This window comes from Meles meles, chromosome 8, assembly GCF_922984935.1.
Source record: "Meles meles chromosome 8, mMelMel3.1 paternal haplotype, whole genome shotgun sequence".
Taxonomy (NCBI): Eukaryota; Metazoa; Chordata; class Mammalia; order Carnivora; family Mustelidae; genus Meles; species Meles meles.
The window spans coordinates 522,146-548,930 of record NC_060073.1 but is presented as its reverse complement, the minus strand read 5'-3'; the positions used below and the strand labels follow the sequence as shown (position 1 = coordinate 548,930).

Genomic DNA, 26,785 nt, shown 5'->3' with positions numbered 1-26,785 from the left:
GTTGGCCCGCCGGGGCGAATCCCTGGGCCCCTGGCCCATGCGGGGCCGCGAGGCCGGCAGACCCAGGAAGGGCTTTGGGGCCCCGCGCGGCTGCGGCCAGGCCGGCGCAGTGGCCGCGGCGGCCGGGAGGGGGAGCCGGAGGCCGCTCGCCGAGGGCCGGGGGCAGGGGGCGGAGCGCGCGCAGCGCCGAGCAGAGCGGACGCGCCTCCGCTGCCAGCAGCCGGGCGCGCGGCGCGGCGGGGAGGGGAGCGCGGCGGCGGCGGCAGAGCGCGCGGTGAGTGGCGGCCCGGCCTCTCCCTTCCGCTGCGCCCACCGGCTGCGGCTCGGCTGCGGGGAGCGGGGGTGGGGGGGAGCGGCCGGGGGCGCCGCGGCGGCCGGGGAGGGTGACAGCTGCCCCGAGGAGGCGGCTCCGGGGCGGGGAGCGGGGGAGGTCCCGGGGCCGGCGATGCTCCGACCGGCTGCCGCCCGGGTGTGGGAGGCCGTGCTCGACCCCGGGCGGTGCCGGGCGCGCTCCCCGCGCACACGTGTCCCCACGGGGTGGGAAGCTGGGGCCAGAGACCCAGACGCGGAGGCCGGGCCGCGGGGGAGGGGGCGCACACGTGGGACCCCGCCGGGCTTGTGTGGACACGTGCGTGGCTGGAGTCGCCATCGCCTGGCGGGGGCAGCGTGACCGTCTGGGCCCCGTCTGGACCCCCTCCTGAGAGACGAGGGGCCTGAGCCGGCCTCCGAGCTGGAGCCCGCAGCCCCCACCGCAAGCCTCCTTTGTTTGCGGGTTGGGGCCCCTCCGACAGGATGGAAAGCGCCCCCCCGCCCAGGGGGAAGGGACGCGGCGAGACTGAATGGGCAGCCGGCGGCCAGTGCCAGGCTCTGATCGTCGCCCCCATCGCCTTCCGTGGGGGGCGGGGGAGCTCAGCGGCTTCATTTGTGGGAGGTTTTACCCCTGGGGGGTCTGGAAGGAGCCCCAGCATCCTGTGGCTGAGCTCTGTGGGCAGCGCTGTCCACTGCCTGCCTTCCTCAGTTTACCTGGCTGCAGAAATGGGGGGGGCAGTGAGGGCTGACAGCCCCCGCCGGGGTGGCTGGGTTTCCATGGCAACACGAGGTGCCGGGGAGGTCGATCCACAGAGGTCTGCTGAGCAGGGAGTGGGAACTGCAGAGTGAGGTCGGACAGAGGGGGTTCTGGGTCCAGTGGACCCCTTGCCAGTCTCCCCAAGCTGGAGCTCCTTCATTCTCACTGCTGTCAGCCAGCCGACCCTCTTCCCTGCTCCGTTCTGAGGCCTGAGGCATGTCCCGTGAGCCCCCAGACTCACGTCTCCTCAGGCTCTGGGTCCCTGGGCCTGCCCCTCTTCCCTACACAACCGCTCCCTTCCTCACCTTAGACACTCCGTCTGACTTCCAGGACCCCCATCACCCAGGGTCCGTCACCCTGGGCGGGAGGTGGGATCTAGTACCGTTCAGGGAGGCGGGCTCCCTCAGGCCCCTGGAGGGCAGGGCTAGGTCTCAGGGAGACCCTGCCCCTGACAGCCCTGGGCCACTGAGCTGGCTGTAGCCAGTCCACCAGGTGGGGGTAGGGAGGGAGAGTCAGGCTGAAGTTCAGAGGGCAGATTTTTATCCGCAGGCCAGGGCAGCGGGAAGGTGGTGCTGGGGATGGGTGCCCTGGGTGTGTGCTTCGGGGGCCCCTTGGCTGGGCAGAGGGCTCTGGGAGTGTCCATTCCGTGCCCTCCGGACCTGCCAGGTGAGCAGTCCTGGGTGGCAGCCGCAGGCCTCTTGATACCTAGCCATCCTCCCCCTGGCCTTTTTTTTTTTTTTTTAAGATTTATTTTTTAATTTATTTGACAGACATCACAAGCAGGCAGAGAGACAGGCAGAGGGAGAGGAGGAAGCAGGCTCCCCGCCAAGCAGAGAGCCTGATACGGGGCTTGTTCCCAGGACCCTGAAATCATGACCCGAGAGGCTTAACCCACTGAGCCACCCAGGTGCCCCTTCCCTGACCTTTTTATTTATTTATTTATTTTTTAAAGATTTTATTTATTTACTTGACAGAAAGAGATCACAGGTAGGCAGAGAGGCAGGCAGAGAGAGAGAGGGAAGCAGGCCCCCGGCCGAGCAGAGAGCCGGATGCGGGACTCGATCCCAGGACCCTGAGATCATGACCCAAGCCAAAGGCAGCGGCTTAACCCACCGAGCCACCCAGGCGCCCCTCCTTGGCCTTTTTAAAAGTGTCTATTTATTTGAGAGACAGAGAGAGAGAGCAGGAGCAGGGGAGGGGCAGAGGGAGAAGCCTCCCAGGCGTCTCAACCTTAGCTTTTTAATAGACGTGTATTGTTTCCTGTGTCCTAGAGTGCTGTTTCCATGAAGTGTGTCTTCACCCAACAGACACAGGTCTCACGAACCGGAGTGGGCACAGACCCATCTCCACCCCCACGGGACAGATTGTCCACACACAGGATCTGAGCACAGAGCGCGCCCCATCCTCTGGGTCCCAGAGCCCTAGGCAGATCCAGCCTGCGCGCTGCAGATGGGAACTCACAGGGCATCCAGGGTCGCGGCAGCCTCGGGCTGGGGTTCGTATGGGCGGCTGCCCCGGCTTGGCTAGGTCAGCCTGAGTCAGGTCCACTGCCCTGTGGTCTGGTCAGGTGTCCAAGGCGGGGCCGTGGCTCTCAGAAGTTGTCACGCCCCCTCCCATCCCTTCTCCCACAGCGGCAGAGAGCCTCAGCCCAAAGTGAAAGAGAAAGTCCCCCCCCCCCCCAGACACACACCAAGGCCGGCCCCGCCCCGCCTAGCGGCCAATCCCCGCAGCGGGCCCTTCCCTCCGCCTCTGGGTCTTCTCCGTGAGCCCGGTAGGCTGTAGTCTCAGAGGTGCTCTCGGGGTGAGAGGGGTTGGGGCCTGCGGGGGCGGTGCGGCTGGAGGGGCAAGGGACACAGGGACAGATGGCCCGGGAAAGCTGAGGTGAAGGTCACCGGTCCTCAGAGGGACGAGGGGCGTGAGCCAGCCTGGTGACCCTGGGCGGCAGTGCTGTGGGTAAGAGCCCGAGGCAGCTGGCCTCTGAGGGGGCCAGGGGAAGAGGCAGCGGGGAGGGGGGCTCTGGGACTCTGGGAGGCCCAGGACAGGAGGCTCCGGAGGCTGGCTCTGGCTCTGGCCTGTCCTTAGTGAGAGGGGCCCCATCTCCCCCAACCCCTAGAGTGGGTCGGGGAACTAACCCCAGGGAGCCTGAGTCCGGTGTCCCCTTCCCAGCTGCCCCCTACCCTGTGCTTCCAGAGGACCCGGTCTGTGCGTGTGCGTCTGTGTCTGCCTGGGAGTGGGACTCCTGGAAAGGGTGGGCAGGAGGGTGGGTGCTGGGCTGGGTGTGAGTGAGCCAAGTGCTTCTCCGACCGGAGGGGCTGTCTGGGGTCCGTGGGAGCCGTGGAGGGGGCTGCACCTGGCGCGGCAGCATCTTCCTGGGTAGCTGTGAGCTGAGCCCAGGTTGGGGGGCTCCTCAGCACCTCCGGCCTCCATCCTGAAGGGGGCAGGCGCCAGCTGCAGCTGCCCAAAGAAGAGGGGGTCACCGCGGTCCGTGGTCGACCTGCCTGGCTGGCGGATTCACTGCCCGGGAGGCGCCTGGCCCTTTAAAGGCAGGGTGCGCTCCTGTGCGCGTTCAGTGTGCACGTGAGTGTGTGTGAGCGTGAGCAAGGCCAGCTGGGAGGCCGCACGGGGCGGGGGCGGGGGCGCCTTGAGGGGAAGCTGGGTGGCCCTGGGGATGGGGCCGCGGGTGAGTGAGGGGCTCAGTGCCCTTGCATAAGACCTGGGGGGGAAGCTTATTTCCCTGGTGTGCCTCTGAGTGGTCTTTTCCTCCTTCCTCTGATTCCCGTACCCTCTTCTAGAACAGAAGCGCTGGTTTTGAAATTCCCCGGAAAGTGGAGGACCGCCCCTTCCCCCTCTGTCCCACCCACGCTCCGCCCGCCGCCACCCCTGTCTTCCCCGGCTGGCTACCTGGGTGCTCGAAGTTCAATGGCCGATAAGCAGATCAGGTCAGAATGTGACCCTGCCTTGGCTCTTGGCCCCGCCCTGCCCCGCCCCACCCCGTGTGCGGTCCTGACCCCCCACTCTGCTCCCACAGTCTGCCAGCCAAGCTCATCAATGGCGGCATCGCCGGGCTGATCGGGGTCACCTGCGTGTTCCCCATCGACCTGGCCAAGACGAGGCTTCAGAACCAGCAGAATGGCCAGCGCCTGTACAGCAGCATGTGAGCGGCCCGATGGGCATGGGGCTGGAGCCAGGTTGGGGGGACAGCCTGCGGCTCGACTCCAGTCCTGCTCCTGCGTCCCCCGCCCTGATAGACCAGATGGGAAACTGAGGCCGGGGCTGGCCTGGGAAGCGCAGGTCTGGGTTAGGGCGTGAGCTGCCGCCAGCCCCCTGGCTCACCCTCCCCGTCTTGGCTGCAGGTCTGACTGCCTCATCAAGACCATCCGCTCGGAGGGCTACTTCGGCATGTACCGCGGTGAGGCTGGGGACCGGGTGGGTGGGGGGCCGCTCCTGCAGCCTCAGAGGCCGCTGGCAGAGCCAGGCAGGATGGCCTGCCGGTGCCTGCTGTGGCCAGTCGGCCCTGGGTGCTGGTTGGATGGCACGGCCGGGCTCTCCAGGGCGGGGTGGTTCTCAGCAGCTCCCCCCCCCCCCCCCCGCTCAGCCCCTCCCCCCCCCCAGCCCCTCCCCTCGCCTGCTGCAGAGGCCATCGTGGCAGGACGAAGTGTCTTTCCTGTGCGATGGCAGGCTTCTCCCCTGCTTCTGGGGCAGGTGGGACTCCATCTGTGCGGGGAGACGGGAGGGGAGGGCGTGGGGCGCAACCGCAAAGCCGCTTAGCGGGCAGTCCCCAAGCCTGGTTTTGCCCAGACTTGGTGCGGAAGGACCTGCCACTGCCTCCCTCTGCTCTTGCTCACCCAGGGCCGGGGTCCTCCAGGGGAGGGATTCCTCAGGGAGGCCAGAATGGGTCCATCACGCAGGAAGGCTGAGGGGAGTGCCCAGAGGAGGCCCTGCCCCTGCCCCTGCCCAGTCCTGCCCCGTCTGGCACCAATGTGGGTGAGAGGGCAGGAGGGGAGCCAAGGAGTGACTGGGGTGGGGCTTTGCCAGCTGGAGGCTCGAGCTGGCTGAGAGCCTCCCCAGCCTGCGTCACTGACCTGCCCGCGCTCCCCCATGCCCCATGCCCCACAGGAGCTGCTGTGAACCTGACCCTCGTCACCCCTGAGAAGGCCATCAAGCTGGCTGCTAACGACTTCTTTCGATATCAGCTCTCCAAGGACGGGTGAGGGGCTGTGAGCCAAGGTCATGCAGGGGAGGGGGCTGTGCCTCCGGACAAAAGACAGCCCCAAAGGGCAGCTGTCTGCCCCTCACCACCTCCCTCTCCTCACTGCCTCCTGCACCGGGAAGGAAGCAGATGCCGAGTCCTGGTGCCTCCAGGCCCCCAGGGTGGGACTGGGGGGACACTGACCAACTTTCCCGTCCCCTGCGGGTGTGGCTGAGAGGGCAGCCCCTCGGGTGCTTGCGAACCGCAGCTTCTGAGCCGCCCTTTGCGGTCCTCCCCCCTTTCCCAGGCCCTGCTTCGGGGGCCATCTGTCTGCTGGGCTCGGTGCCCGGTGCTGGCGGGCCTGAAGGGGTGTCCGCAGCCGGTGGGTGCCGCACCCCTGCAGGGCCGCACCGCCTCCCCGTTCCCAGCCCCCCCTCATGCCCGGGGCAGCAGGCAGCCCCCCGGGGCGGCGGAGGCGTCTGGGTCTGCCACCGCACCACGGCCCTCACCCCTTCTCCACAGGCAGAAGCTGACCCTGGCGAAGGAGATGCTGGCGGGCTGCGGGGCTGGCACGTGCCAGGTGATCGTGACCACCCCCATGGAGATGCTGAAGATCCAGCTTCAGGATGCGGGCCGCATCGGTGAGGGTGTGGGGGGGGACCGAGAGCTGGGGGGTGGGGGTGACAGCTGGAGCCGCATCCCCTGCCCCAGTAGGGGAGCCAGCAGGCCCATCCCTTCTCTCCCCAGCTGCCCAGAAGAAGATACTGGATGCCCAGGCCCGGCTGTCGGCCCAAGGGGGCGCCCAGCCCTCGGTGGAGGCTCCGGCCACCCCGCGGCCCACAGCTACTCAGCTGACCCGGGACCTGCTTCGGACCCGGGGCATTGCCGGTCTCTACAAGGGCCTGGGGGCCACGCTGCTCAGGTGGGGGGGACGGTGAGGGCGGGAGGAGGGAGGCCTGCCCACCACGCACTTCTAGGTCACCAGCGTCCCTCCCTCCCCACACAGGGACGTCCCCTTCTCCATTGTCTACTTCCCCCTCTTTGCCAACCTGAACCAGCTGGGCCGGCCCGCATCGGGGGAGAAGGCTCCTTTCTACGTGTCCTTTCTGGCTGGCTGTGCGGCTGGGAGTGCGGCCGCTGTGGCTGTCAACCCCTGTGATGGTCAGTGCCCCGGGGGGGGGGCGCGGGGTGGTGGTGGAGGCGGGCTGGGCCCCACACTGACCTGCCCCACCCCCCTCCCCGCAGTGGTGAAGACCAGACTCCAGTCGCTGCAGCGCGGTGTCAACGAGGACACCTACACAGGCTTCCTGGACTGTGCCAGGTGGGATGGCCCCGGGGCGGGGGATGGGAGGTGGGCCGCGCAGCAGCCCTGACCCCCCTCCTGGGGCTTCCTGGACTGTGCCAGGTGGGATGGCCCCGGGGCGGGAGGTGGGCCGGCAGCAGCCCTGACCACCCTCCCCCTGCAGGAAGATCCTGAGGCACGAAGGCCCCACAGCCTTCCTAAAGGGCGCCTACTGCCGCGCCCTGGTCATCGCCCCACTGTTCGGCATCGCTCAAGTGGTCTACTTCTTGGGCATCGCAGAGACCTTGCTGGAGCTGCTGCAGCGACCCCAGCACTGAGCTCAGGGGCCGGCCGCTCCCTCCAGCCGAGTGGGACCAGAGCGGGGCTGGAGCCAGGGGGCCTGCCGGGGACTGAGCAGGAGACAGTCTCTTCCCACCCTTCTCACGTGGACGGGGGGAGCAGAGGAAGGGGTGCAGGGTCCACATGGGTGGTGCACACAGTGGCCCCCGTGGGGTCCTGCCTGCACGACCACTGGGATCAATGTCTTATTTATGTAGAAAATGCAGAAATCTTTACATTCCTGGAGCCAGCCCCTGCCACAGCCCCGCCCCGGCCTGAACGCCCCCAGGGACAGAGCTGGTCTCTGGGCTGGGGCGCCCAGGCCTGGGCGGAGCAAGCGGGACCCTACCCTCCAGTCTACCAGCTCTCGTCCCCAAGGCTTGGCCCCTAGTCTACGAAGGGGACCCCGCACAAACCTATTTATTAACTTGCCGAGCACAAGTGCTGTGTCCATCCCTCTGTCCATCCGTCCAGCCTCCCCTGCTGCTGTCCTTCTCTACCTGGCCAGGACTCCATTTTGCCCCCCAGCCAGCCTTGCAGGGGGATTGGGGTCTCCTGCCCCCCCATACTGAGCCAGGAGTCCCAGGCAGGTCACACTGAGTTCTGACTCCCAGGGCAAGCGCCCTCACTCCACTGTGGGACCCAGCACCCCTCCTGGTGGGCTTCTCTACCCTCACCCCAAGGTGGAGGCATGTAGCGTGTGAGGTCCGCGTGCGTGTGCAAATGTTCTGGGGAGCAGTTTGTGTCCACCAGCCTTCCGCTGGCCTGGCCTCTTGGCTGGGGGCAGGGGTGAGTGGCTGCGGGCTTTACCCTCATGGCCAGGCAATGTGTGTGTGTGTTTGTGCTGTGTGCGCCCTGGGCTCCTCTCTGACCCCATTCAGGCATTTATTTTCCCAGCGTGGTCCTTGCACCTCAGCAAGCCCCTCTTCTGAGACCCCCCATCCTCTGGCGCCAGGACTGGCCAGTGGGGAGGGCAGACATGAGGACCAGTACGGAGCCTGGGGGTACCTGCTCTATTTCCCGGGAGAGCACCTGCTCCCTCAGCCCTCCGGGCCCGCCCTACTCCCCCCCCTCGCCTCTGCTGAGGCCGCTGACCACACTCCGTAAGCTCGGACCTCCCGGACCGGACCGCCCCCTCGGTTGGTGTCGTGAATCAGAGCGGCCGCCCCGCCCCAGGCCACGTGATTGTGTCGGTGATGATCTGATGTGCTGGTGCTGTGTACCCCCACCCGGGCCCGTCCTCGGAGGCCCCTTCCCGGTGACACTACCTGGGGCTCAGGCCTGGGCCCCCCAGTTCACGGTTCCTGGGAGCTGCCCTCTCCCGCCACATCTGTACCTTGGAAGCTGCTGCTGCTTACAGAATTATATTTTTTCTTTGGAAGAGTTTTAAGAAGTTGTAACTTTTTGTGTCTTGTCCTGTGAGAAGATAAATAAATATTCTAAGTAGACAGCTCGTCTCCGGCTCTGCTGGGGGAGGCGGGAGGGTGGCCTCTCCGGGGAGCCGGCTCCCCTGTCCTGCAGCCCGGCCTCCGGCCTCCCTCCCGCGGGCCGGCGCGGGGCCCAGAGCGGGGCCGGGCGGGGGGCCGGCAGACTCCCGCACGGGCCGGGGCGCAGGGGCGGGAAGGGCGGCCCCCCCGCCCCCTGGCTGCAGGCCGCCCTTGGGATCCAAAGGGGAGCCCGGCGCGGGGGCGCCCGGACGGCCGAAGGGGCGGGGCCGGTGGGATGGGGCCCCGCCTCCTGGGCGTGCGGCGCCGGGAACAGGGCATTGTGGGAAACTCCCAGTCCCCGCAGCCGCCGCCGCAGCCGCCGCCCGCCCTGGCCCGGTGGAGAGCGCGCAGCGCCGAGCGGGGAGCGCCGGGAGCAGCAGCGTAAGACAGCGGGGATCCGGGGCCTGGGGCCGGCGGTGGGACGGGGCGGCCCCGCGGGGCGAGTGGGCGGCTCCCGCCTTGAAGGTCACTGGGGGCGCACGCTGGGCCCCCGGCTCTCTCCAGCCCGGCGGCTCCTGGGAAGGGGAGGGGGCACTGGCTGACGTCAGTGTGAACCAAAAATAACAGGGGCTTGGCAGGGGGGCGGGCAGGAGACCACCTGCCCTTTGCAAACTTGACCCCCAGCAGCTGGGTGCCCATCCAGAACAGCAGGGGTTGAGGGGCTGCTGGGACTCCGTGAGAAATGGGGCAGCAGCTGGGCTGCTCACTGGGACGCCCCGCTATGCTGTGACCTACAGGTGACCTTCAGGTGTGGTTAGTGTTCCCGGCCTGGGTGGAAAACAAGGGCCACTGCTTCCCACATGTGCTCCCTTTCCTTGGTGGGGCGAGGGGTACGAATCTCCTCGGAGGAGACACAGACAGGGGGTGTCTAGGTCTTTAGAGAGAGATGGCTCAGGCCCAGCCCGACTCAAACATAGAGGATCGGGGCCAGGCTTTTTCTATAGTCTGGAACCCCCATCCTCTGCCCTGGCCCAGGCTCAAGGATGCTGAGGCGGACGGGCATGGCGTATGTCCACACCAGGCTCACACCAGGGTACCCCCCCCCCCCACCGCTCTTGCCCCAGAAGCGGGCACAGCCCAGACTCAGAAAGGACTCCCTGCCCTTGAACTGGAGCAGAGAAAGCTGGTCTTGGGGGTGGGTACCAGGAGCTGGAGAGGGGCAGATGGCTTGCCTGGAGGCACAGGGCCTGTCGCTGCCTGCCGGCCTGGCTTCTCCAGCCTCCCGGGGAAACACTTGAGGTGTGCTGTACCCAGTTCTGGCAGCCTGGGGCTCTTCCCACCCCACCGACACCACGGAGCCCAGACTCTGGGTTCCTGCCCTGCCCCCCTCCACCGGGACCCAGTCCTTCCAAGCAGGTGCACTCTTGGTTCTGCCCAGGCACGCCATAGCTGCCACGCCCTCCACTGACCGCATAGCCTCCTCTCACTGCCCCGTCCAGGGCAGATGGAAATAGCACAGGCATGGCCAGGACCATCGTGTGGATGGCTAGTCTCGTGCCGTACCCCCGGCCGGTTCAGGGCCAACAGGATCTGCCTGTGTGGTTTGAGGGGCTTCTCAGGGAGTGGTGGGGGACGGCTGGAGATCAAGCCCTGGGAGCACATGCTGAGTGGGGTCTTCTGGGTGGAGGGTGGTCCAGGATGGTAGGGAGCTAAGCAGGCGGGCTGAGTCTCCTGCCGTGGCCTCATTGTGTCTCTCCCCAGGCCCGGATAATGCCCAGGGGTGAGCTGTCCTGAGCCACTGAGTTCCAGCTGCCTGTCTGTCCACGCACACCCCACGTAGCCTTCCAGCACCACCCGGCATGGAGTCCAGGGGAAAGGCGACCAGCAGCCCCAAGCCAGACACCAAGGCTCCACAGGCCGCTGCTGAGGCCAGAGCCCCACCAGCTGCAGATGGAAAGGCCCCTTCAGCTAAGCCTGGGAAGAAGGAGACCCAAGCAGAGAAGCAGGAGTCTCCCGCGGCCCCCACACCACCAGCGGCCAAGAAGACCCCGGCCAAAGCAGACCCTACCCTTCTCAATAACCACAGTAACCTGAAGCCAGCCCCTGCGGCCCCCAGCAGCCCCGATGCCGCCACCGAGCCCAAGGGCCCTGGGGATGGGGCTGAGGAGGGTGAAGCCCCCAGCGGAGCCCCGGGGGGCCGAGGCCCTTGCCCCTTTGAGAACATGACCCCCTTGCTTGTGGCTGGGGGTGTGGCCGTGGCCGCCGTAGCCCTAATTCTTGGTGTGGCCTTCCTGGCCCGGAAAAAATGATGGCTCGTGCCCAGGTCGGGGCACAGCCACTTCCTGTACAGATCTCAGGAGCCTAGTGCATGCCGAGCTCCCCCAGTTACCCACACATCTGTACGTGCACACCTTATAGACACACATACCCCACACACGCAGAGGGACAGACGCAGACAGGCCCCCAGCCGTGGAAACCCAGCCCGCTCGCCGGCCCCCAGCACGTCCCCCTCCCAGGCTCGGGTTTCCTGCGCAGCAGAGGAGGAGCCATAGCACGGGGGAGGGGTCTTTGCTGTGGCCAGGGTACTGGGGGGCAGGGGGAAGAGAGGACCTTGATTACGGCCCACCTGGCCAGGCCCCAGCGGCCCCAGGGGTCCCCTGCGCTTCCTGGCAGCCAGGGCTGGGTAGGGGTCCGGGAGGGGCTCTGACGAGGGCCCGGCCCACGTGGGGACATTAAAGGGTATGGCTGTTTCACTCTCCCCATTTCTGCTCTTTGTTTGTAGCTGGGCAGGGTTGGGGGGTCCGGTGGGTAGGGCCAGGGCGGTGGGGTGACCCGAATCAAGCCTTCACAGTGGCAGAACTTCCCTGCCACCTCTCTCCGCCACTGCGCCCTGGCTGGGTGGACAAAGGCCGGTCTGGGGGTGCTCCCACCGTTCACCTTCTACCCTGTGCCCCAGGGGAGCGGCCGCGGCTGGCCCCACAGCACTTCTGCCCTGGGGCATCCGAGAGCCTGGCAGGGCGGCCGGGCACGGGGGCGGTGGTCAAGGAGGACCCACCCAGTGGCTGCGCTGGCCCTGCCCCCGTGCACCGCCCCTCCCACCTCACCCAGCGTCCTTAGATTCTAACAAGCGTATAAATGCAGTAACACAGGAGCTTGGCGGACCCGCACCCACTGCCCCGCTGTGGAGGGAGGGAGGGAAGGAGACTGCTGTGCAGCCCCTCCTCAGCGCGGAGCCCGGCTTGGCCCGCGGCACGGTACCCGCGGGCACTGTGGGCGCTGACACGTCCTCGCCTGGGCAGCCCACCCTGGAACCCCGGGCCTGAGTGGGGGCTGAGTCTGAAATAAACTGGTCTAATGGCTGGGCTGGCGTCTCGCCTCCCTGGGACAGGGAACGGCAAGGACTTCCCAGTGAGATGTGGGAGGTGGTCTCAGCCACAGCACCAGGCTTTCCCGGGAGGAGTAGGGAGCTCCAGGTGCCACCGTCCACCGCCCCCCCCAGCCACCCCCATGCCTTTGAACCCAGACCCTGCCCCGTCCCATACCAGCACAGCCAGGCCTTCCTGCCGGCCTGGCCCGAGATGGACTCCTGCCCCCAGGCCCCAGGCACAGTGCACGGGGCAGGGCTGGGACTGGAGCAGTAAGGGCATGGGGGTGGGGACAGAACTTGCTCTGGCATCTGAGGCCAGGGGGTGTCTCTCCATCGCTGTCGCTGGTGAGCTCCCCATCTGTGCGGGGCATGGAGGAGACTGGGGAGATGGGCTTTCCCCTTGCCACCCCGTAGCCCGCAGCTCGCTGAGCCCGCTCTGACCAGGTGGCCGACTAGTCTGTCTGCCTGCGCCCCCAGCTGCGCGCAGGGCTGTAGGGCAGGGTCTGGGAAAGCAAGGCCCTACTGGGCCCAGAAGCACTCCTGCCGCTGTAGGCTCTGGCCCCCTGGCCCCCTCCTGTCCCCAGTCTCTTGCAGCTGACATGTTGGGGGCACGCCCCTCCCTTCTTTTCCTGGCACTCACCCTCCCAGCGTGGCACACCCACTCCCCGTGCCCGCATATCAGGCCCAGGCAAGTCCGGAGAACTTCCTTGGAGTGAGAAGGTCCAAAACGGGGTTGACAGCCTTGTCCAGACATGTGCCTCCTCCGAGTCCTGGGACCTCCTCCTGACCCCCACACCGCCAGCTCCTCCGGTCCCTGAGCTACCGGGCCAGAGCCGGCCACACAAGGTGGGCTGCCGCGGAGCAGACCTGGCCCAAGGGTCCAGCCTCCAGCCCCCTTGCCCCGCAGGTGCCGAGGCTGCTGCGGTGCTCCCCAGACCACCCACCCTCGGCTGTGCAGTCCCCTCGCCCACTGTCTCCGTTCGGTGGCTCGCGTCTTGGAAACAACCCCCCTGATATTTTAGAGGCCCCCGCCCCGCCTTGCTCGCCAATTCACAGGACGCTGAGCTTGTTTCCAAATAGAGCAGTGACGGAAACCCTTGTAACGCCCCGTGTGCCCGGTGTCTTTAGGGTGGGTTGTGCGTGGGCTGCAAACCTATCTTTTTTTCCCTTTTTTTGGTTTTTGTTGTATTGTTTTTGTTTTATTGTGGTAGAATACACAGAAGACAAAATTAGCCACCTTGGCCACATCAAGTGCGTGTCTCAGGCACGAAGCGCATTCCCGTCGTGCAGCCGTCCCCACCGACCATGTCCAGGACTTTCCAGCTTCTCAGATGGAAAACTTCCCCCTGAGACCCTGACCCCCATCCCTCCCCAGGCCTTGGCGCCTCCGTCCACTCTCTGTCCCTGCGAATCTGGAGACTCTAGGGACCCCATCTGGGTGGGATCCTGCAGTATGTGTCCCTGTGTCCGGCCTGTTTCACTCCGCACCATGTCCCCCAGCTCCATGCGCACTAGGGCAGGCACCTGAGCTCTCTTCCTTCCTGAGGCTGCGTTGTGCTCCGTCGTGCGGATAAACCACATTTTGTTCACCCGCTTGTCCGTCGACCAACACTTCGCTGCTTCCCCCTTCCCACTGCGGTGAGTTGCTGCTGCCGTGGACGGGTCGTGCTCCTCTCGCCAAGACCCTGCCGCGCCTCCTCCGGGTGCTGCTCCGCCCGAGCCCAGGGCCCTGCTCCCCCCACACCGGGCAGGGGAAACGCTGCAGACTGTGCGCGTCCGAGTGAGGCCAGCCGCCTCTTCTGGTTGTTTCTCTCTGCACGGCTCTAAGGTACTTCTTTTCACAAACTTCCTGGCTATTTGGGCCTTTTGTGATTCTTCTTCTTGAGGCCACTTGCCGTTTTTCTGCGGGACGGAGTGCCTTCTCATTTACTGGGAGGACTTCTCCGCTCGTTGTGCCAACCGAGCCTCTGTCACACGCGGACGTCTCTACCCAGCAGCTGGCTTCCCTTTTGCCTTGTATCCTGAGCGCAGAAGTTGTGAAGTCCGAGGTCATCACGTGGGACTCCCCTGCCCCTTACCGCGTGCGCTCTGGAAATCGCGGTCGGAAGGAAGGAGCTCTTCCTCCTTCCAGGCTAACACGCTTGGCCTTTGCACATGTTTAGTACACGTTGTGTCTCAGCCTATCTGTGGACCTTAGGTTTTGTGTGTGAATAAGCTGGAGATCCAAAGTTACTTCTTTTCCATCAGCTGGTCCCAGGGAGCCCAGGAGGTGGACGGTTCCCGCTGGCCTGCTGTGGCCTCCGCCTCTCACTTCCCAGCACAACCGGGCCTGTGCAGAGCCTGGGGTCGGCTAACCCCGGCCACCTGTCAGGGTAGCTTTAGGGTAGCAGTTGGTGATGATCTCGTTTCTTTCTCTCTTTTTTTTTTAAGACTTTATTTATTTATTTGACAGAGATCACAAGTAGGCGGGGGGGGGGGGGGGCGTGTAAGCAGGCTCCCTGCTGGGCAGAGAACCCGAAACGGGGCTCGATCCCAGGACCCCGGGATCACAACCTGAGCTGAAGGCAAAGGCTTTAACACACTGAGCCCCCCAGGCGCCCGTTTCTTTATTTCTGATTTCCCATGCACACTCAGTTCCTGGAATCCCCTCCCTGGCAACGTGAGACTAGCTTAACTGGGTCTCGGGGGCCCATGTGGGGTTTGGATGCTCAGCTTCCGTCCCACTGTGCTCCCAAACCTGAGTAGGGACCTTTCCAAAATAAGCAAACTCTTAGAGATGTCCAGGGCTGGTTTTTGGTTTTGGGAGAGAAAGACAAGATACTGACATCAGGAAGGAGCTGAGTGAGCAGGAGGGGGGAGGAGAGAGGAGAGGGGAGAGGGGACGAGGGGGGGAGCAGGCTCCCTTCCGAGTAGGAGCAGAGAGCCGGATGCAGCGCTCAATCCCTCGACCCTGAGACCATGACCTGAGGCGAAGGGAGAGGCTTAACACACTGAGCCCCCCAGGTGCCCCTAAACAATCTTTTTTAAAGAAGTAGGTACTACAGGGTGTCTGGGAGTCGGGCTTCCTGCTCAGCGGGAGGACTGCTTCTCCCTCTCTCGCTGTCTCTGTCATAAATTAACAAAATCTTAAAAAAAAAAGTACGTAATATAAATACAATCAGATTTTCAAGGCCATCAGGAAAAATCAGGTGGGAGCATCATGTCCTGGGACAGAGGTGTCCCCTGCCTGGGCACCACAGGGACTCCCCAGAGACCCCGGTACCGGGACCTGATATCTTCCCGTTGCCAGGCTGTGGCACGTTGCGCCACACGTGGGCTTCGGAGGGCACGGGTGGTCAGGGTTATAAGGACGCAGAAGAGGCATGTGGCGGGGCTTCTCGTCGTTTTTCTCTCTAGCACCCCTTCCCTCCCGAGCGTGCTGTCCGTCTCTGGGGACTCCCATCCTGGAACACATTCTTGGCGTGACCAGGGAGTGGAGCTGGCCGCTGTCTCCAGACCCTGCCTTCCCCCACAGAGAAGGGCCTGGGGCTAAGTGGGGTCCTCTGGAACCTCTCTTCCATCACGGGGGCAGAGTGACCGATACCCCCCCGAAGGCACCGGTGGCAGAGAACCTGGCTCCGGGGACTGACACCAGCTGCTGCGGGCCAGTCCTCTCTGACGCCTGGATCTTCAGTGCCCACCCCCAGCTCCCCAGCTAGGGCCTCCCTGACCTCACCCCTAGCCCCTGGGCTGGACAGGCAGAGGCTCCCCGTGTCCCAGCGGCTGCTTCTGGCGTGCCCGGACATCTTGGCCCGGTGTCTCTGGCGCAGGGAGGTCTGCCGTCAGAGGGTTGGCGAGCCGTGTCCACCTGCCCACCTCAGCTCAGGGTCAACTGGCAGGGCAGGACAGCTGCTCGGCCCCTGCAGTCCTGCGGAGGGTGCTGCAGTGACATCGTTGGGACCCATCTCTTGCCAGCGGGAAGAAAGGCTGAGTGTGGGTGGCCGTTGCCCCCCAACCAGCACAGTGGTACCTGGAGGTGTGTTTGAGGGGAAGCCCATTCGGACCCTCCTGTGGACCCTCCCACCTATGCCCGGAGACCTGTCCTAATGTCCTGGGCGGGACGCGGCCAGCCTCCCTGCCGTATCACCCCACTCCAGGCCACCAAACTGCCTGCCCACTTGGCCAACATCTTTGGGCCACACCTCGCCCTATGCGATGGAGGTGAAGGGACCCCGGTGCTCCCCGCCCACTGCCCTGCCTTCCACAGCCCCTCGCCCTTAGTGGAGGCCACCCTCTGCTAACTGGTTCAGGGTCTAAGAGCTTGGGCTCTAAGTCTCCGGATCCCACCCCCGGCCCCAGCCAAAGTGCCCGAAGCCTGAGCACTGCTGGAAAGAGGGATGAATCTGGGGCCCAGGACACGGGTCCCCTGGCTAGCAGGCTGGCCGGCAGGGCTGCCCATGAAACACCAGCCCTGAGAGAGAGCCCTGTCCCAGGTCTCCTGTCTGAGGTCCACCCAGTGGTCAGGCTCACCTAATGGTGCGGGGGGGGGGGGCACTCAGGGAAGCCCTGTGAGTTTAGGGGGGTTTCTCAGAAAGGGAGCACAGGGCAAATGGTGCCTCTGGTGCCCAGGAGCTTTGAAGGACAGTTAGGAGTTCGCCAGACAAAGAGAAGCTCCAGCATTTCAGAGGGAGAAGCAAGTGAGAAGGCTCCCTGGGGGACCGGCTCAGGCACACTCTGGAAAGGAAGGAAGAGAGCCAGGGGTCCTGAGACTCTGTATTGCCTGGAAAGGCCCCCGGGAAGGCCCCCAGCTATCCTTGCTCCATCTGGAGCGGTCTGCAGACCGGAATGAGACCGCGAACCCGACTGGCGCTTGAGAACATGTCATGGGACACCCTGCACCTCAAGTCTCAGGGTCCCTGAGCAAAAGCAAAACCCCGGGTTCAGGGGCATCACTCCACAGCAGCAGAGCCCTGGGGCCCCAGGGCTGGCCCTTCCCTTCCCCTCCTGGGCAGTCACTATTGGCTGATGCCCTAGAACTCCGTGCCCACGAGCCCTACACCTCAGGGCCTCAGCTGTGACGAGGGGGCTCTGGAGGGGGAGGCCTGGACCCTTCCCAGGAGACAGCCATCCAGACGTGGCCAGGGTGCAGAGCCGTCCCTCAGGCTCTCCTGGGCTCTGCCCTGGGAGGGAGAGCTAACTGCCCATTGATCCGCCTGCGGGAGCCCTAATCCTGCCCAAGGCAGGGCCGCAGGAGCATCCCCCTCCTCGCCTGCCAGGGTTGAGGGGGCAGGAGGGGCAAGGGGCCGACTCACTGGGACGGGAACCCACTCAGGCAGTGGGAGACAAGCCAGCAGGACTGTGTGGGTAAAGAGGACAACAGATACAGCCTCGCGTCGGGGGCAGCCCTGCTAAGGGCTAACCCCAGTCACCATGATGGGGCCTCTGGCTCTTTTGCGTCCAGTCCTCATTGCCCACAGGGGCACACATAGAGAGGCAGGCCACTGCCAGACCCGGACCAAGACCCCATACCACCACACCTGCCCCCGTGGAGCCTGCCCACCCCAACTCCAGATGCCACGAGCTACCTGGACCCTCACAGCCTTGCGTGTGCTGGGAGCCACTGACCCAGGCAAACGTACTGCCCCGGGCTGGGGTTGGAGTGACACACACAGGACACGGGTTCGGCCGTCAGCCCGCTCAGGCAGGTGGGGCCATCCGGCAAGCGTTCTGCAAGGACTTGGGTGTACAGTGGAGTGCATGCCGCCTCTGAGCACAGGAGCACACTTGTGCACGCTCCCACTTGTGCACGCATCAGCCCCATGGTACAGGGCCACGGGCCAGCTACCGTGTCTGCCCTCTTAGTGGCAAAGGGGAGCAGCGCGGCCTAATGAAGTTCTGTGATGCAAGAGAAGGTAGGTGTCAGGCGGCCCTGGGCTGGGCCTGCAGGATGGTCCCGTGGCCGCTGCTGCAGCCTGGCATCTCCAGCCTCTGGATCCCACGAATGCCCACGTGGGGAGCCCTCCTAAACCCAGAAAGCTCTTTCTGTGGCTAGGCCTAGCCTATGACCTCAGGCTTGTGGGTCTCCATCCAAAGTCCTCCACCCACCACACGGCTCCTGTCCCCTGTCCTGAGGCCCTACCAATGCCGGGAGCCCCCAGCTTCTGCCTCACTCTTAATAGAAGGGTCCTGTTGAGGTTGGGGGTTGCTGGTAGTCAGGAGCCGTGGGAGCGAGCGGCCTTGCCAGGCAGAGGACAGAGCTGGTGGTCATGGGGGTAGGTGTGCCCAGGAGAGGTCTTGGCCTGGCCTCGGCCACTTTGGCATTTTTACCCACGACAAAGGTTTCTTTAGTCAGAACTGAGGCTGGCTGGACCTCAAGGAAACCCTATTGCCTGAAGCACCGGGTCCTGGAAAGTGGCCTGTGGGGGCCAAGGGGTGGGTCTGTTCCTCTTTACCACCAGCCTGTGGCCCTCTACCGGCCTCCCTTCTCCCAGGCCCAGGCCTTAGAGAGCGCCTAGCAGTCTGCAGCCGAGCCGTGCGGCTCCCAGACAGTCAGTGGAAGCCGTGCTCCAGACGCAGCCCGACGGCACCCGACTTCCTCGCCAGACTCAGCATCTAGAACCATCTCAGGAAGGGACACCCAGACTCTTCCAGGGACTCAGCTGAACCCCAGCGATCCTGGATGCCTCTGTCTCCCCACAACCATCCTGGAGGCAGAACCCATCCCTCCTGCGCCGGCAGACACCCGCAGACCCCTCCCTGATCTCCAGACTCCCACCCCTGCCCACACAAGCCCCCACCGCGGCAGCCCTACCCTCTCTGCCCCAGGGGAGTGGCCTCCTTAAACTCCTGGCCTCCCACCTTCCCGACTGAGCTGGCCCCCCTCCCACCCCCTCCCGGCTGGCCGGCCCACTCCACGGCGGTCACCGGTGAACCCCTGTGCGAAGCCCCCACCGGCAGGACGTGAGCCCCCTTGGGAGGGCGCTTTGCCTCGGGCATTCCATGCTGTGTCTCCAGACTCTCAGTGATCGAGGGTAAAGTGCCCAGATCCACGGGGCAGGGACCATCACCCACGGGACGGGCACCCTCGTTCACGGGTGGGGTCCTCTCTCCCGCTGCGCGCGCCTGTCCCAAGGGACGACGGAAAGGGGAGGCCCCTGACTGCGACCAGGGGCCGGGCCAGGGGTCTGCTAAAGGCTACAGAGGCGTCGGGCCGGGGAGGTTGGCCCACGCGGTGTCCCGCCGCCCTGGGGCCAAGCTCCGAGCCCCGCCAGCACGACCCCCAGCCTCTCCCCCCGCCCCCCGCCCCGGCGGCCCCCGGCCCGCTTCCCGCACCTACCCGCTGCCCTCCCGACACCGCCCCCCAGCCCCCCAGCCCCGGGCGACGCCCCACACCCTGCCGGCACCGCCCGCCCCGGAACCGTGCTAGGGGGCGGCTCCGGGCAAGAGGAGGAACGGCGCATGCGCCCAGCGCTGCCCGTGGCCCCACCTCCAGGCGCCGTAGCACGTGACCGGCGTTTCCCGGCACCCCCCCCCCCCCGCGCGCACGCGCACGCGCAAGCCGCGCCGGCTCTGGCAGGTGCCATGGCGTCCGAGCGACTCCCGAGCCGGCCCGCCTGCCTCCTCGTGGCCAGCGGCGCCGCGGAGGGTGAGGCTCGCGAGCGTGTTGCGTGGCGGCGGCGGCCGGGAGGCCCGCCGACCCCGAGCGGTTCGCCCTTGCGGCGCTTCCGCCTTGGAAGGGGAGCGGCGCCGGCGTCCCTGGCCTCCTGCGGGGGGACCCGGGGCGCGGCGCTCCTGTGGGACGAGCGCGGGTGCCGCCTCGGGGCGGAGGGTGCTGGCCCTTGGGGGCCTCCGTGCGGCACGCGCCGGGGCTTGCCGTCCTGGACGCGCCGGCCGGGCTGTGGCGGGGGCGGTGGGCTGCCCGAGGAGCTGCGGGGCCGCCTGTGTCCCGGCGCGCCTGCGGTTGGGCAGCCGGCCGGTGGGACTGGGCCTTTCCGCGGGGGCCGTGAGCCTGCGGCCGGGGCGTGAGGGGTTGGGGAGGGGCTGTCCGGGGCGGAGAACCCCTCGGTCCTGCGTGTGAGGTACCGGGGCGCCGGCGTGGGGCTCCCGCAGGGCACACGGCCGGTGCTGGGGTCCGCGGGACTGACCAGCCGGAAGGCGCCCGATGGGTCGCTTCCCAGGGCCTCGCCTGTGCTTTCTTCGTCGGACGGAAGCCGTGAGCCCGAGGTCACGTGGCGGAGAGCCCCGGGCCGGGACCCGGGCTCTGGCTCTGGAGCCCCGCCTTCTGCTCGGACTCCAGCCGCCCGAGTGGGCAGGTGGAAGGGTCGCCGTGCCCAGCGCGTCGGTGGGAGGAGCCGTCAGGAGGGGGGCTCTGTCCTGGAGAGGCAGGTGGGGGTGACCACCAAGGGTGGCTGCTAGGGGTGGGGTGAGGGTGCGGAGCGGTTGACTGGCGTGGCTGTGCCATGGGGAGGAGACACAGCTCTGAAAAGGCCACTAGGGCACTGAGGGCAGGAGGGGGCCCTGCAGAGACCCTGGAGGAGGGGTGAAGCCGGGTTCAAGGAACCGAGGGCAGAATTAGGCAGAGTCCAGGGATGGTGGGTGGGTGCCGTCGCGCTCCGTTCCTGCGCTCTGCGGTAATACCCAGTGCCGCGGAGGGGGTAAAGGGAAAGCTGAGGTTTAGGGGTTCAGTCCAGGATGGACATAAAGGTGGAAAGATGCACACTGTGCCCGTTTGGAAGCAGATATCCCTGGTGGGGCCGCAGCCCCCCCGGCAGCTAGGAATGGTTTGGACTGGAAATGGGCAGAAGAGGGCTGTGAGCCGCACTGGACGTTGTGGGCAGGGTCCAAGAGCTTTGTGAGCAGCGGCCAAGTGTCCTCAAGTGAGGACAGGGGCGAGGCCAGCCCGTGGGGGTCGGGATGCACCCGTGTTCTGCCGACACTGGGCCGCAGCCCCACATCTGAGGACACAGATCTTGCTCACCCTACCGCTCCCTGGCTGAATGCGGGGGGTGGGGGGGGCTCGGTCGCGGGTGATGCCGTGAGTGCACCTGGGGACCGTGCGTTTGCCTTCTGGAGAGGCTTTTAGTGGCCAGGCTGGGCAGAGAGCCCATCGTGCAGGGGCTGGAGCCTGGGCTGCGGCTGCTGCCCCAGCATGGGGAGGTGGGGGACCAGGAGACGCTGAGGGTGTCTGGAGCAGGGACTGTCATGCCCCTCTTCCTGCGCACAGAGCCTAGTAGAGCCCGATTGAGAGCCGTGTTGACTTTGCAGGAGTATCTGCCCAGTCCTTCCTTCACTGCTTCACGCTGGCCAGCGCCGCCTTCAACCTACAGGTGGCCACCCCTGGGGTGAGTCCAGCCAGACCCACGGGGTCCGTACCTTTTGGGGGGTGAGTCTCGGAGAGTGCTGTTGCTCTCAGGGAGAAGCAGGGAAGCCCGAGGTTGGTGTAACTGCAAGGGAGGTGGTAGGGCTGAGGGTCAGGGCCCTGCTGAGGTCATCAAGCTGTTCCTGTTTCCTGGGCTCTGGCCCGGGCTCTGGCCTAGCTCTGGCAAGGGAGACCTATCGTCGTGGGTCAGCCCCTGCATGTAGGAGTGAGGGTGGGGCAGACCTTCCTCCCAGAGTTCTTTGCTCTTCTCTGGCGTGGGACCTGGGGTCACAGCAGCAGTGGGTTCCATGTTCGTCACTTTGCACACTTCTGTTGCCATTCCCAGGGGGACAGTGGGGGCACTTTATAGGGGGGAGATTGAAGGTCAGCTGGGGTTAGCTGGGCGTGGGGCGTGGCATGGCTGGGTGAGGGGTCTGGACTGTCCCAGCATTTCAAGCCCCCGTGAGCCAACAGTGGGGTGTCTGCTGCTGACCTGCAGCCCCTGCGTGCTCTGACAGGGGAAGACCATGGACTTCGTGGATGTGAATGAGGGCAATGCTCGCTGGGTGCAGGATTTCCGCCTCAAGGCGTATGCCAGCCCTGCCAAGCTGGAATCCATTGATGGTGAGGGGCCCAGGCTGCTGAGACCTTGGGGCTTCGGGGTGTGGGGGTTCTAGGTGGGTTTGTGGCCTCCACAGTGCGTCCTTGCTTCTGCTTCTGATGTACTTGGCTTGCCAAGAAGTGCTGTGACTGTCCCGGGCAGCATTCATCCAGAATCCTGGGCCCAGAGTTCTCTGTCTAGAGGAGAGAGGTGGGTGGCACAGGGAACACGGAAAAGTCAGGGATGGCTTGTGGGTCTTGGGATCCCTAGTCTGTATGGGGAGAAATGACAGATGATGGCATCTGACTGGTCCTCTTGGGGGGCTGATCCCAGCCAGCAACCTCGCTCTCGGTGACTGCCCTGCCTGTGATCTCCCCGCAGGTGCCCGGTACCATGCCCTCCTGATTCCCAGCTGTCCCGGGGCCCTGGCCGACCTGGCCAGCAGCGGCGCCCTGGCCCGCATCCTCCAGCACTTCTGCTCGGAGAACAGTAGGTGCCGTGCGGGACTGGGCTGTGAGTGGGGTATGTAGGTTAATGAGGAACGGGGCTCTGCCCCCGGGAGAGGTCGGGGGTGGAAGAGGTCTCAGGGCAGATGGGAGGAGCCTCCGATTTTGGCCCCAGAGGGCGTGAGGGTACTGGGCTGTCTGCGGGGACGCACACATTCGAAGTGGGGTGCCCCTCAGGTCGCTCTTTTTTTATTTTTTATTTTTTTAAGATTTTATTTATTTATTTGACAGACAGAGATCACAAGTAGACAGAGAGGCAGGTGGCGGGGGGGAGGGGGAAAGCAGGCTCCCCGCTGAGCAGAGAGCCCGATGCAGGGCTCGACCCAGGATCCTGGGACCGTGACCTGAGCCGAAGGTAGAGGCTTTAACCCACTGAGCCCCCCAGGCGCCCCTAGGTCGCTCCTTTTGTGTGCCCTCTGCCTGTGTTCCATGGGGGCTGGTGGCCGCCCCCCCCCCGAGCTTCCTCTGAGGTGGGTGGGCAACGTGCTGGGGTTCAGGGTTTGAGGCCAGTGGGGGCTGGGAGAAAGACTGTGCTGTGGCATGCCGCCTGGGCCTGGTGGGGACAGGATGCTTGTTAGGGACCAGCAGACAGAAACCCAGGGGCTCCATACAGCATCCTTTGTTAGCGGGAGCAGGGCCTCCCGTTCCCAGCATGGTCTGGACAGAGAGTGATTGTTCCTGGCCACTGCCACCGTGGGAATGCCCGTGCACCCACCCGACCTTGGGGAGGGCTCTGGGTGACTGTCGGGCAGGGCTGGGGCTCTGGAGGGACCGTGGGGGGACAGTGTTCGCAGGTGGGCTGCAGCCGTGCAGGGGCGGAGACGTTTGCCACACTGCCCACCACGCCCGGCCCTGGGTCTGCTGCCCTCCAGGGCTTGGTCACTGGGCGTGCCACACCCTGTGACTGCCTGCGTCTGTTCTTTGGCCAAAACTTGAGGAAACGGCTGTGAAGCAAGCCTAGTCCCGGCGCAGAAACTCACTGCTGGGGAGGGAGCTCGGAGGGGGGAGGTGTCGGGAGAGGAGCAATGCCCCCCGGGGGGGGTGTCCACGGCCTCAGACCTTCTCTTGCTTTCAGAGCCCATCTGCGCGGTCGGCCACGGCGTCGCAGCTCTGTGCTGTGCCACCAACGAGGACCGATCCTGGGTCTTCCAGGGCTACAGCGTCACGGGGGTGAGTGTTGCACAAGGGACAGTGCCAGGCATCAGAGACCTGCATATGTGCCTGAACACTCAGGGACTGTCCCCTCTGGCAGGGGGACGGTCACTTGCCCAACTGGACCATAGGCTGGTTGCTGTGCTGCTCGCTGTCCCATCCCCTCCCCCGCTGACATCCAGGGTAGCCTCCAGGGCATGGCCCGTGGCTCTGGACGGGGCAGGGAAGCACAGGGGGCTCTTAGTGGGGTACGGGGCAACTTTGGGGTGCCAGGGAAGGAGCTGACACGGTTTGTGTGCCTGTTGTGTGCACGATACCCTTTGGGGCCAGGAAGTTTGGGTGCAGGGCCTGGAGTTGGAGAGGGAGCCTGGCCGGACAGGGCACCAGAGGGAGGTCGAACGTGCAAGGATTGACACCGGACCTTTGGGGCTGCACGAGGCCAGCTTGGCGGTGGTGCGGGGGCTGGGGGAGGACAGGCGCGGGAGCACGACCTCAAGCACCAGCTCCGTGTGCGCCCCTGGGTCCCGCGCCAGCTGTAGCCTCTCCACACCCCTCCCAGGGCTCTGTGCCCTGCTTGTCCCCCATTGTCTGCTGCGGGGCTCAGCGTGAGGCTGCCCCCTCAGCTCATTGACGGGCCTTGCGCCGGGGGAGGGCCCCTGGGGGTGTTGTGGGCCCCTGACGTGGGGGTGTGAACCCCCTCCCCAACAGCCCTCTGTGTACGAGCTCGTCAGGGCACCTGGTTTTGCCCGCCTGCCCCTCATCGTGGAGGACTTCGTGAAGGACGCCGGCGCCAACTTCAGTGGTGAGCGGGCGCTGGGGAGACACCAGCCAGGGGCCACAGCTGGGACCCAGGCAGGCTGCCTGGCGCTCGGGGGGGCCCCGAGAGGGAAGGGGGCCGGTTCTCAGGGTGTGCCTGGCCTGTGAGCCTGCCTGAAGCCCACGCTCTCGGGATGTCCTGCAGCCAGTGAGCCCGATGCCGTGCACGTGGTGCTGGACCGTCACCTGGTCACCGGCCAGAACGCCGGCTCCACTGTCCCGGCTGTCCACAACCTGCTATTTCTCTGCGGCGGCCGGTGAGGAGCCGTGGGCGGCATGGGGGGCAGGGTCCTGGCTCCTGACCAGCCCTTTGCCGGAACCTGAGCCTCGACCTGACCTGTCCTGTAGGAAATGAGACGGCCTCCCGCCTGCCAGTGGACGCTGCCCCCCCTAGACGATTCCTCAGGCCTCCAGGGACCCCGCCTCCATGACAGCCCGAGAGTGACTTTTGGACGCCCAGCTGGACCCAGTGGGATTGCTGGAGGCCTCTGAGAATCAGCCCTGAGGAGTGTCAGCCCTGGGGGCCACTTGCTTTCCCTGGGGCAGAGTGGTGGAGGGGCTCAGGGCCATCAGGTGGCCTCTGAGAATTCCGCAGGAGCTTGGCTCAGAGTTGGCCCGTGGGGTCAGCCGTGGGGTCCCGCGTCCGTCTTGGATCCTCGGCTCTTCCTGTGGCCCGCGGGCTGGCCCCTCTCTCCCGCCTGTCCCTGTCCACCCCGGCTGGGTCTCTCTGCTGGTGGCACCAGGACCCCGTTGTGTGTGGTGAGGACAGGGCCCAGGCCTCTGTGCTGCCCCGCACTCCTATAGGTGTTGGCGGGGGAAGCTGTGGTCCAGCTGCCTGGGGCTGGCCCGGCACTTCCCATCTGCCCAAGGCCAGGGGGCAGCTTGTGGGGGACACAGGCTCCTGCCCCCAGACGGGCCTCAGACCACTCGGTGCTGAAGGAGCAGCCCTGATTGTAATCTCTGCCGTGTGTGTGGGCTCAGAGTGTGATGGTGACTCCGCGTGAGGCCATCGCTCCTGACGCTGAAACTGCTGCGTCTTCAGAAAGCAGCGCTGCCGGCCCAGAGCCCTGCCCACGTGGCGTGTGGGTTTGCAGCTGCCCCAGAGCTTTCGAGGTAGAGTGACCAAAGTGCGGGTCCTGCTGGCCGGGAGCCCTGGAGCAGTGCCCCTGGGTCTACACCTACATGTAGCTCCAGGCCTCAGCAGGCCTGTGCGGGGCATGCTCCATCCCGACCTGGCCGGGCACCGTCTGGGCTCGCGGGCCTCCAGGAGCTGGGCACGTCCTCTTGGGCCCCACGTTGGCTTGGTCCCCTCCCCGACTTGGCTTGTGTGGCTTTGCTGCATCTGACCCCTCGGAACAGAAGACGGGAAGGAGGCGAGGCCTCCCCGCTCCTCTGCAGTTTTTCTGGGGGCACCGTGTCAGGCTCCACTGAGAGCCCTGGGTCCTCCGGGCCTCGGTCACCACCACAGGGTGGTCGCCATCTCTGGACGAGTTGCTTTGAAGTTCGTGCCTTGCGGGCTCCGTCTTGTGATCCGTGAAGCAGGACCAACACTCGCCGAGCTCTGCCAGACGACTCCTGGGGCCCGGGTCGGCGCAGGGCGGGGCTTCCCACAGTCCTGTTCCCTGGGTGGCCCTGGCAGCCTGGTCCTGGCTTTGTGACATGCGGGGTGTGGGGCTGGGGGCTGCCATCAGGCTTGGGGGGGGGGGGGTGCAGACACCTCAGGCCTGCTGCTGTGCTGGGCTGTCCCCACGGGCCATCCACCCACCGGCAGTAACCGACAGCCCCAGAGGAGTGACCCGTGAGAGTGCCTGCGACAGCAGCACCCGCCGTAACAGAGACTTAACAAGTCGTCACTTCCCTGACCCGAGTGTCTCACTGGCACACAGCGCGAGTCGCCGTGTGCTAGGATGTCCCTTGGCCAGGAAGAGGAAGAGTCCTGGGAGCATGGTGCAGACTGCGTCTGGACGGCGGCCTGCAAAGCCAGACCTCGGGTGTGTGTGAGTCACTACACAGAACAGTCGCTGTCGGGGCGTGAGGGGTGCAAGTGAACACGATGCCTCCTTTAGCTGGGGTTGGGGCGCCAGGCTGGCTCAGTGGAGCGCACACCTGCGTCTTGGTGGGGGGGTGAGGAGTCTGCCCCACGTGGGGTGTGGACTGCTCCAAACAGTAAAAACTTTCAACCAGTCAATCTCGGTGGTCCGCAGGGCTTGAAGTATTAAAATCACCAGCTTGTACGTGTGAGCGGGTGGGCAGGCTCGACGTTAGCTATGTGTGCACACACGTGTGACCCAGACCTGCAAGTCCTGGGGTGCGGCCTGTTGAGCAGCTGGCCATCCGCCCACCTGCCGAGCGCCGGGACACACCAGAGGTGCAAGGACTTCCCTAGGACTTGGACACCCCACTGCCCCCTGCACATCTTGGGGGCTGCACTCAGCACAGGCCAGATCTGCTGGGGCCAGGCCAGGGTACCTGCGGTACGTCCCCTCCCTAAGGCCCTAGTGTCGTGCTGCTCCTGTCCTTGGGATGCGGCCAAGGGGCCTCTGGGCATCAGTGCTTGGTCCCTTAGCCTCCACAGGCCTGTTCCTGACACCCGGCTCCCCCTGCACAGACCTTGGCCGGGCAGGGGGCATGGGAGGGCTCCCCCCAACCCTTTCCCCCTGTGGCGGGTCACCAGAGCAGCAGCTTGAGAGTCGGCACACACCA

The 26,785-nt window shown here is 65.7% G+C and overlaps 3 protein-coding genes across 8 annotated transcripts; all 3 read left to right on the top strand.

The window, feature by feature from the left end:
- The first annotated feature begins 123 nt into the window (after window positions 1–123).
- Window positions 124–8,324, top strand: SLC25A22 (solute carrier family 25 member 22). 4 transcript variants are annotated; one of them, XM_046017161.1, is made up of 10 exons: window positions 124–274; window positions 3,859–4,005; window positions 4,095–4,220; window positions 4,420–4,475; window positions 5,183–5,273; window positions 5,778–5,896; window positions 6,003–6,177; window positions 6,262–6,416; window positions 6,501–6,576; window positions 6,722–8,324. In XM_046017161.1, exons 2-10 carry the CDS (start codon window positions 3,986–3,988, stop codon window positions 6,873–6,875), a joined length of 972 nt encoding a protein of 323 aa, XP_045873117.1. In that variant the 5' UTR covers window positions 124–274; window positions 3,859–3,985; the 3' UTR covers window positions 6,876–8,324. The 4 variants fall into 4 exon arrangements, with proteins under 4 accessions (XP_045873117.1, XP_045873118.1, XP_045873116.1 ...); XM_046017162.1 differs by having other exon boundaries at window positions 218–274; window positions 3,864–4,005; XM_046017160.1 differs by lacking the exon at window positions 124–274 and adding an exon at window positions 2,844–3,019 and having other exon boundaries at window positions 3,864–4,005.
- Window positions 8,325–8,599: 275 nt separating this feature from the next.
- CEND1 (cell cycle exit and neuronal differentiation 1) lies at window positions 8,600–11,061 on the top strand. The gene is made up of 2 exons (XM_046016159.1): window positions 8,600–8,744; window positions 10,065–11,061. Exon 2 carries the CDS (start codon window positions 10,163–10,165, stop codon window positions 10,610–10,612), a length of 450 nt encoding a protein of 149 aa, XP_045872115.1. The 5' UTR covers window positions 8,600–8,744; window positions 10,065–10,162; the 3' UTR covers window positions 10,613–11,061.
- Window positions 11,062–19,173: 8,112 nt separating this feature from the next.
- On the top strand, window positions 19,174–25,279 carry GATD1 (glutamine amidotransferase class 1 domain containing 1). Of its 3 annotated transcripts, none has more exons than XR_006819959.1 (8): window positions 19,174–19,294; window positions 20,914–20,990; window positions 21,526–21,631; window positions 21,990–22,101; window positions 23,190–23,284; window positions 23,975–24,068; window positions 24,228–24,339; window positions 24,431–25,279. XR_006819959.1 is itself a non-coding variant. In XM_046015044.1 (8 exons), the coding sequence occupies exons 1-8, from the start codon at window positions 19,231–19,233 to the stop codon at window positions 24,435–24,437; spliced, it is 663 nt and encodes a 220-aa protein (XP_045871000.1). In that variant the 5' UTR covers window positions 19,174–19,230; the 3' UTR covers window positions 24,438–25,279. The 3 variants fall into 3 exon arrangements, 2 of the variants coding, with proteins under 2 accessions (XP_045871000.1, XP_045871001.1); XM_046015044.1 differs by having other exon boundaries at window positions 21,990–22,097; XM_046015045.1 differs by having other exon boundaries at window positions 19,211–19,294; window positions 20,873–20,990; window positions 21,990–22,097.
- The last annotated feature ends 1,506 nt before the right edge of the window (window positions 25,280–26,785 follow it).

Excerpts from the sequence above, each read along its gene's own strand:
- GATD1 (XM_046015044.1), top strand. The coding sequence starts at position 19,231 with ATGGCGTCCGAGCGACTCCCGAGCCGGCCCGCCTGCCTCCTCGTGGCC. Across the intron at positions 22,098-23,189 it reads GCACTTCTGCTCGGAGAACA|AGCCCATCTGCGCGGTCGGC; the intron begins GTAGGTGCCGTG and ends TCTTGCTTTCAG. Across the intron at positions 23,285-23,974 it reads AGGGCTACAGCGTCACGGGG|CCCTCTGTGTACGAGCTCGT; the intron begins GTGAGTGTTGCA and ends CCTCCCCAACAG.
- SLC25A22 (XM_046017161.1), top strand. The coding sequence starts at position 3,986 with ATGGCCGATAAGCAGATCAG. Across the intron at positions 4,476-5,182 it reads CTACTTCGGCATGTACCGCG|GAGCTGCTGTGAACCTGACC; the intron begins GTGAGGCTGGGG and ends CATGCCCCACAG. Across the intron at positions 6,577-6,721 it reads GGCTTCCTGGACTGTGCCAG|GAAGATCCTGAGGCACGAAG; the intron begins GTGGGATGGCCC and ends CTCCCCCTGCAG.
- CEND1 (XM_046016159.1), top strand. The coding sequence starts at position 10,163 with ATGGAGTCCAGGGGAAAGGCGACCAGCAGCCCCAAGCCAGACACCAAG.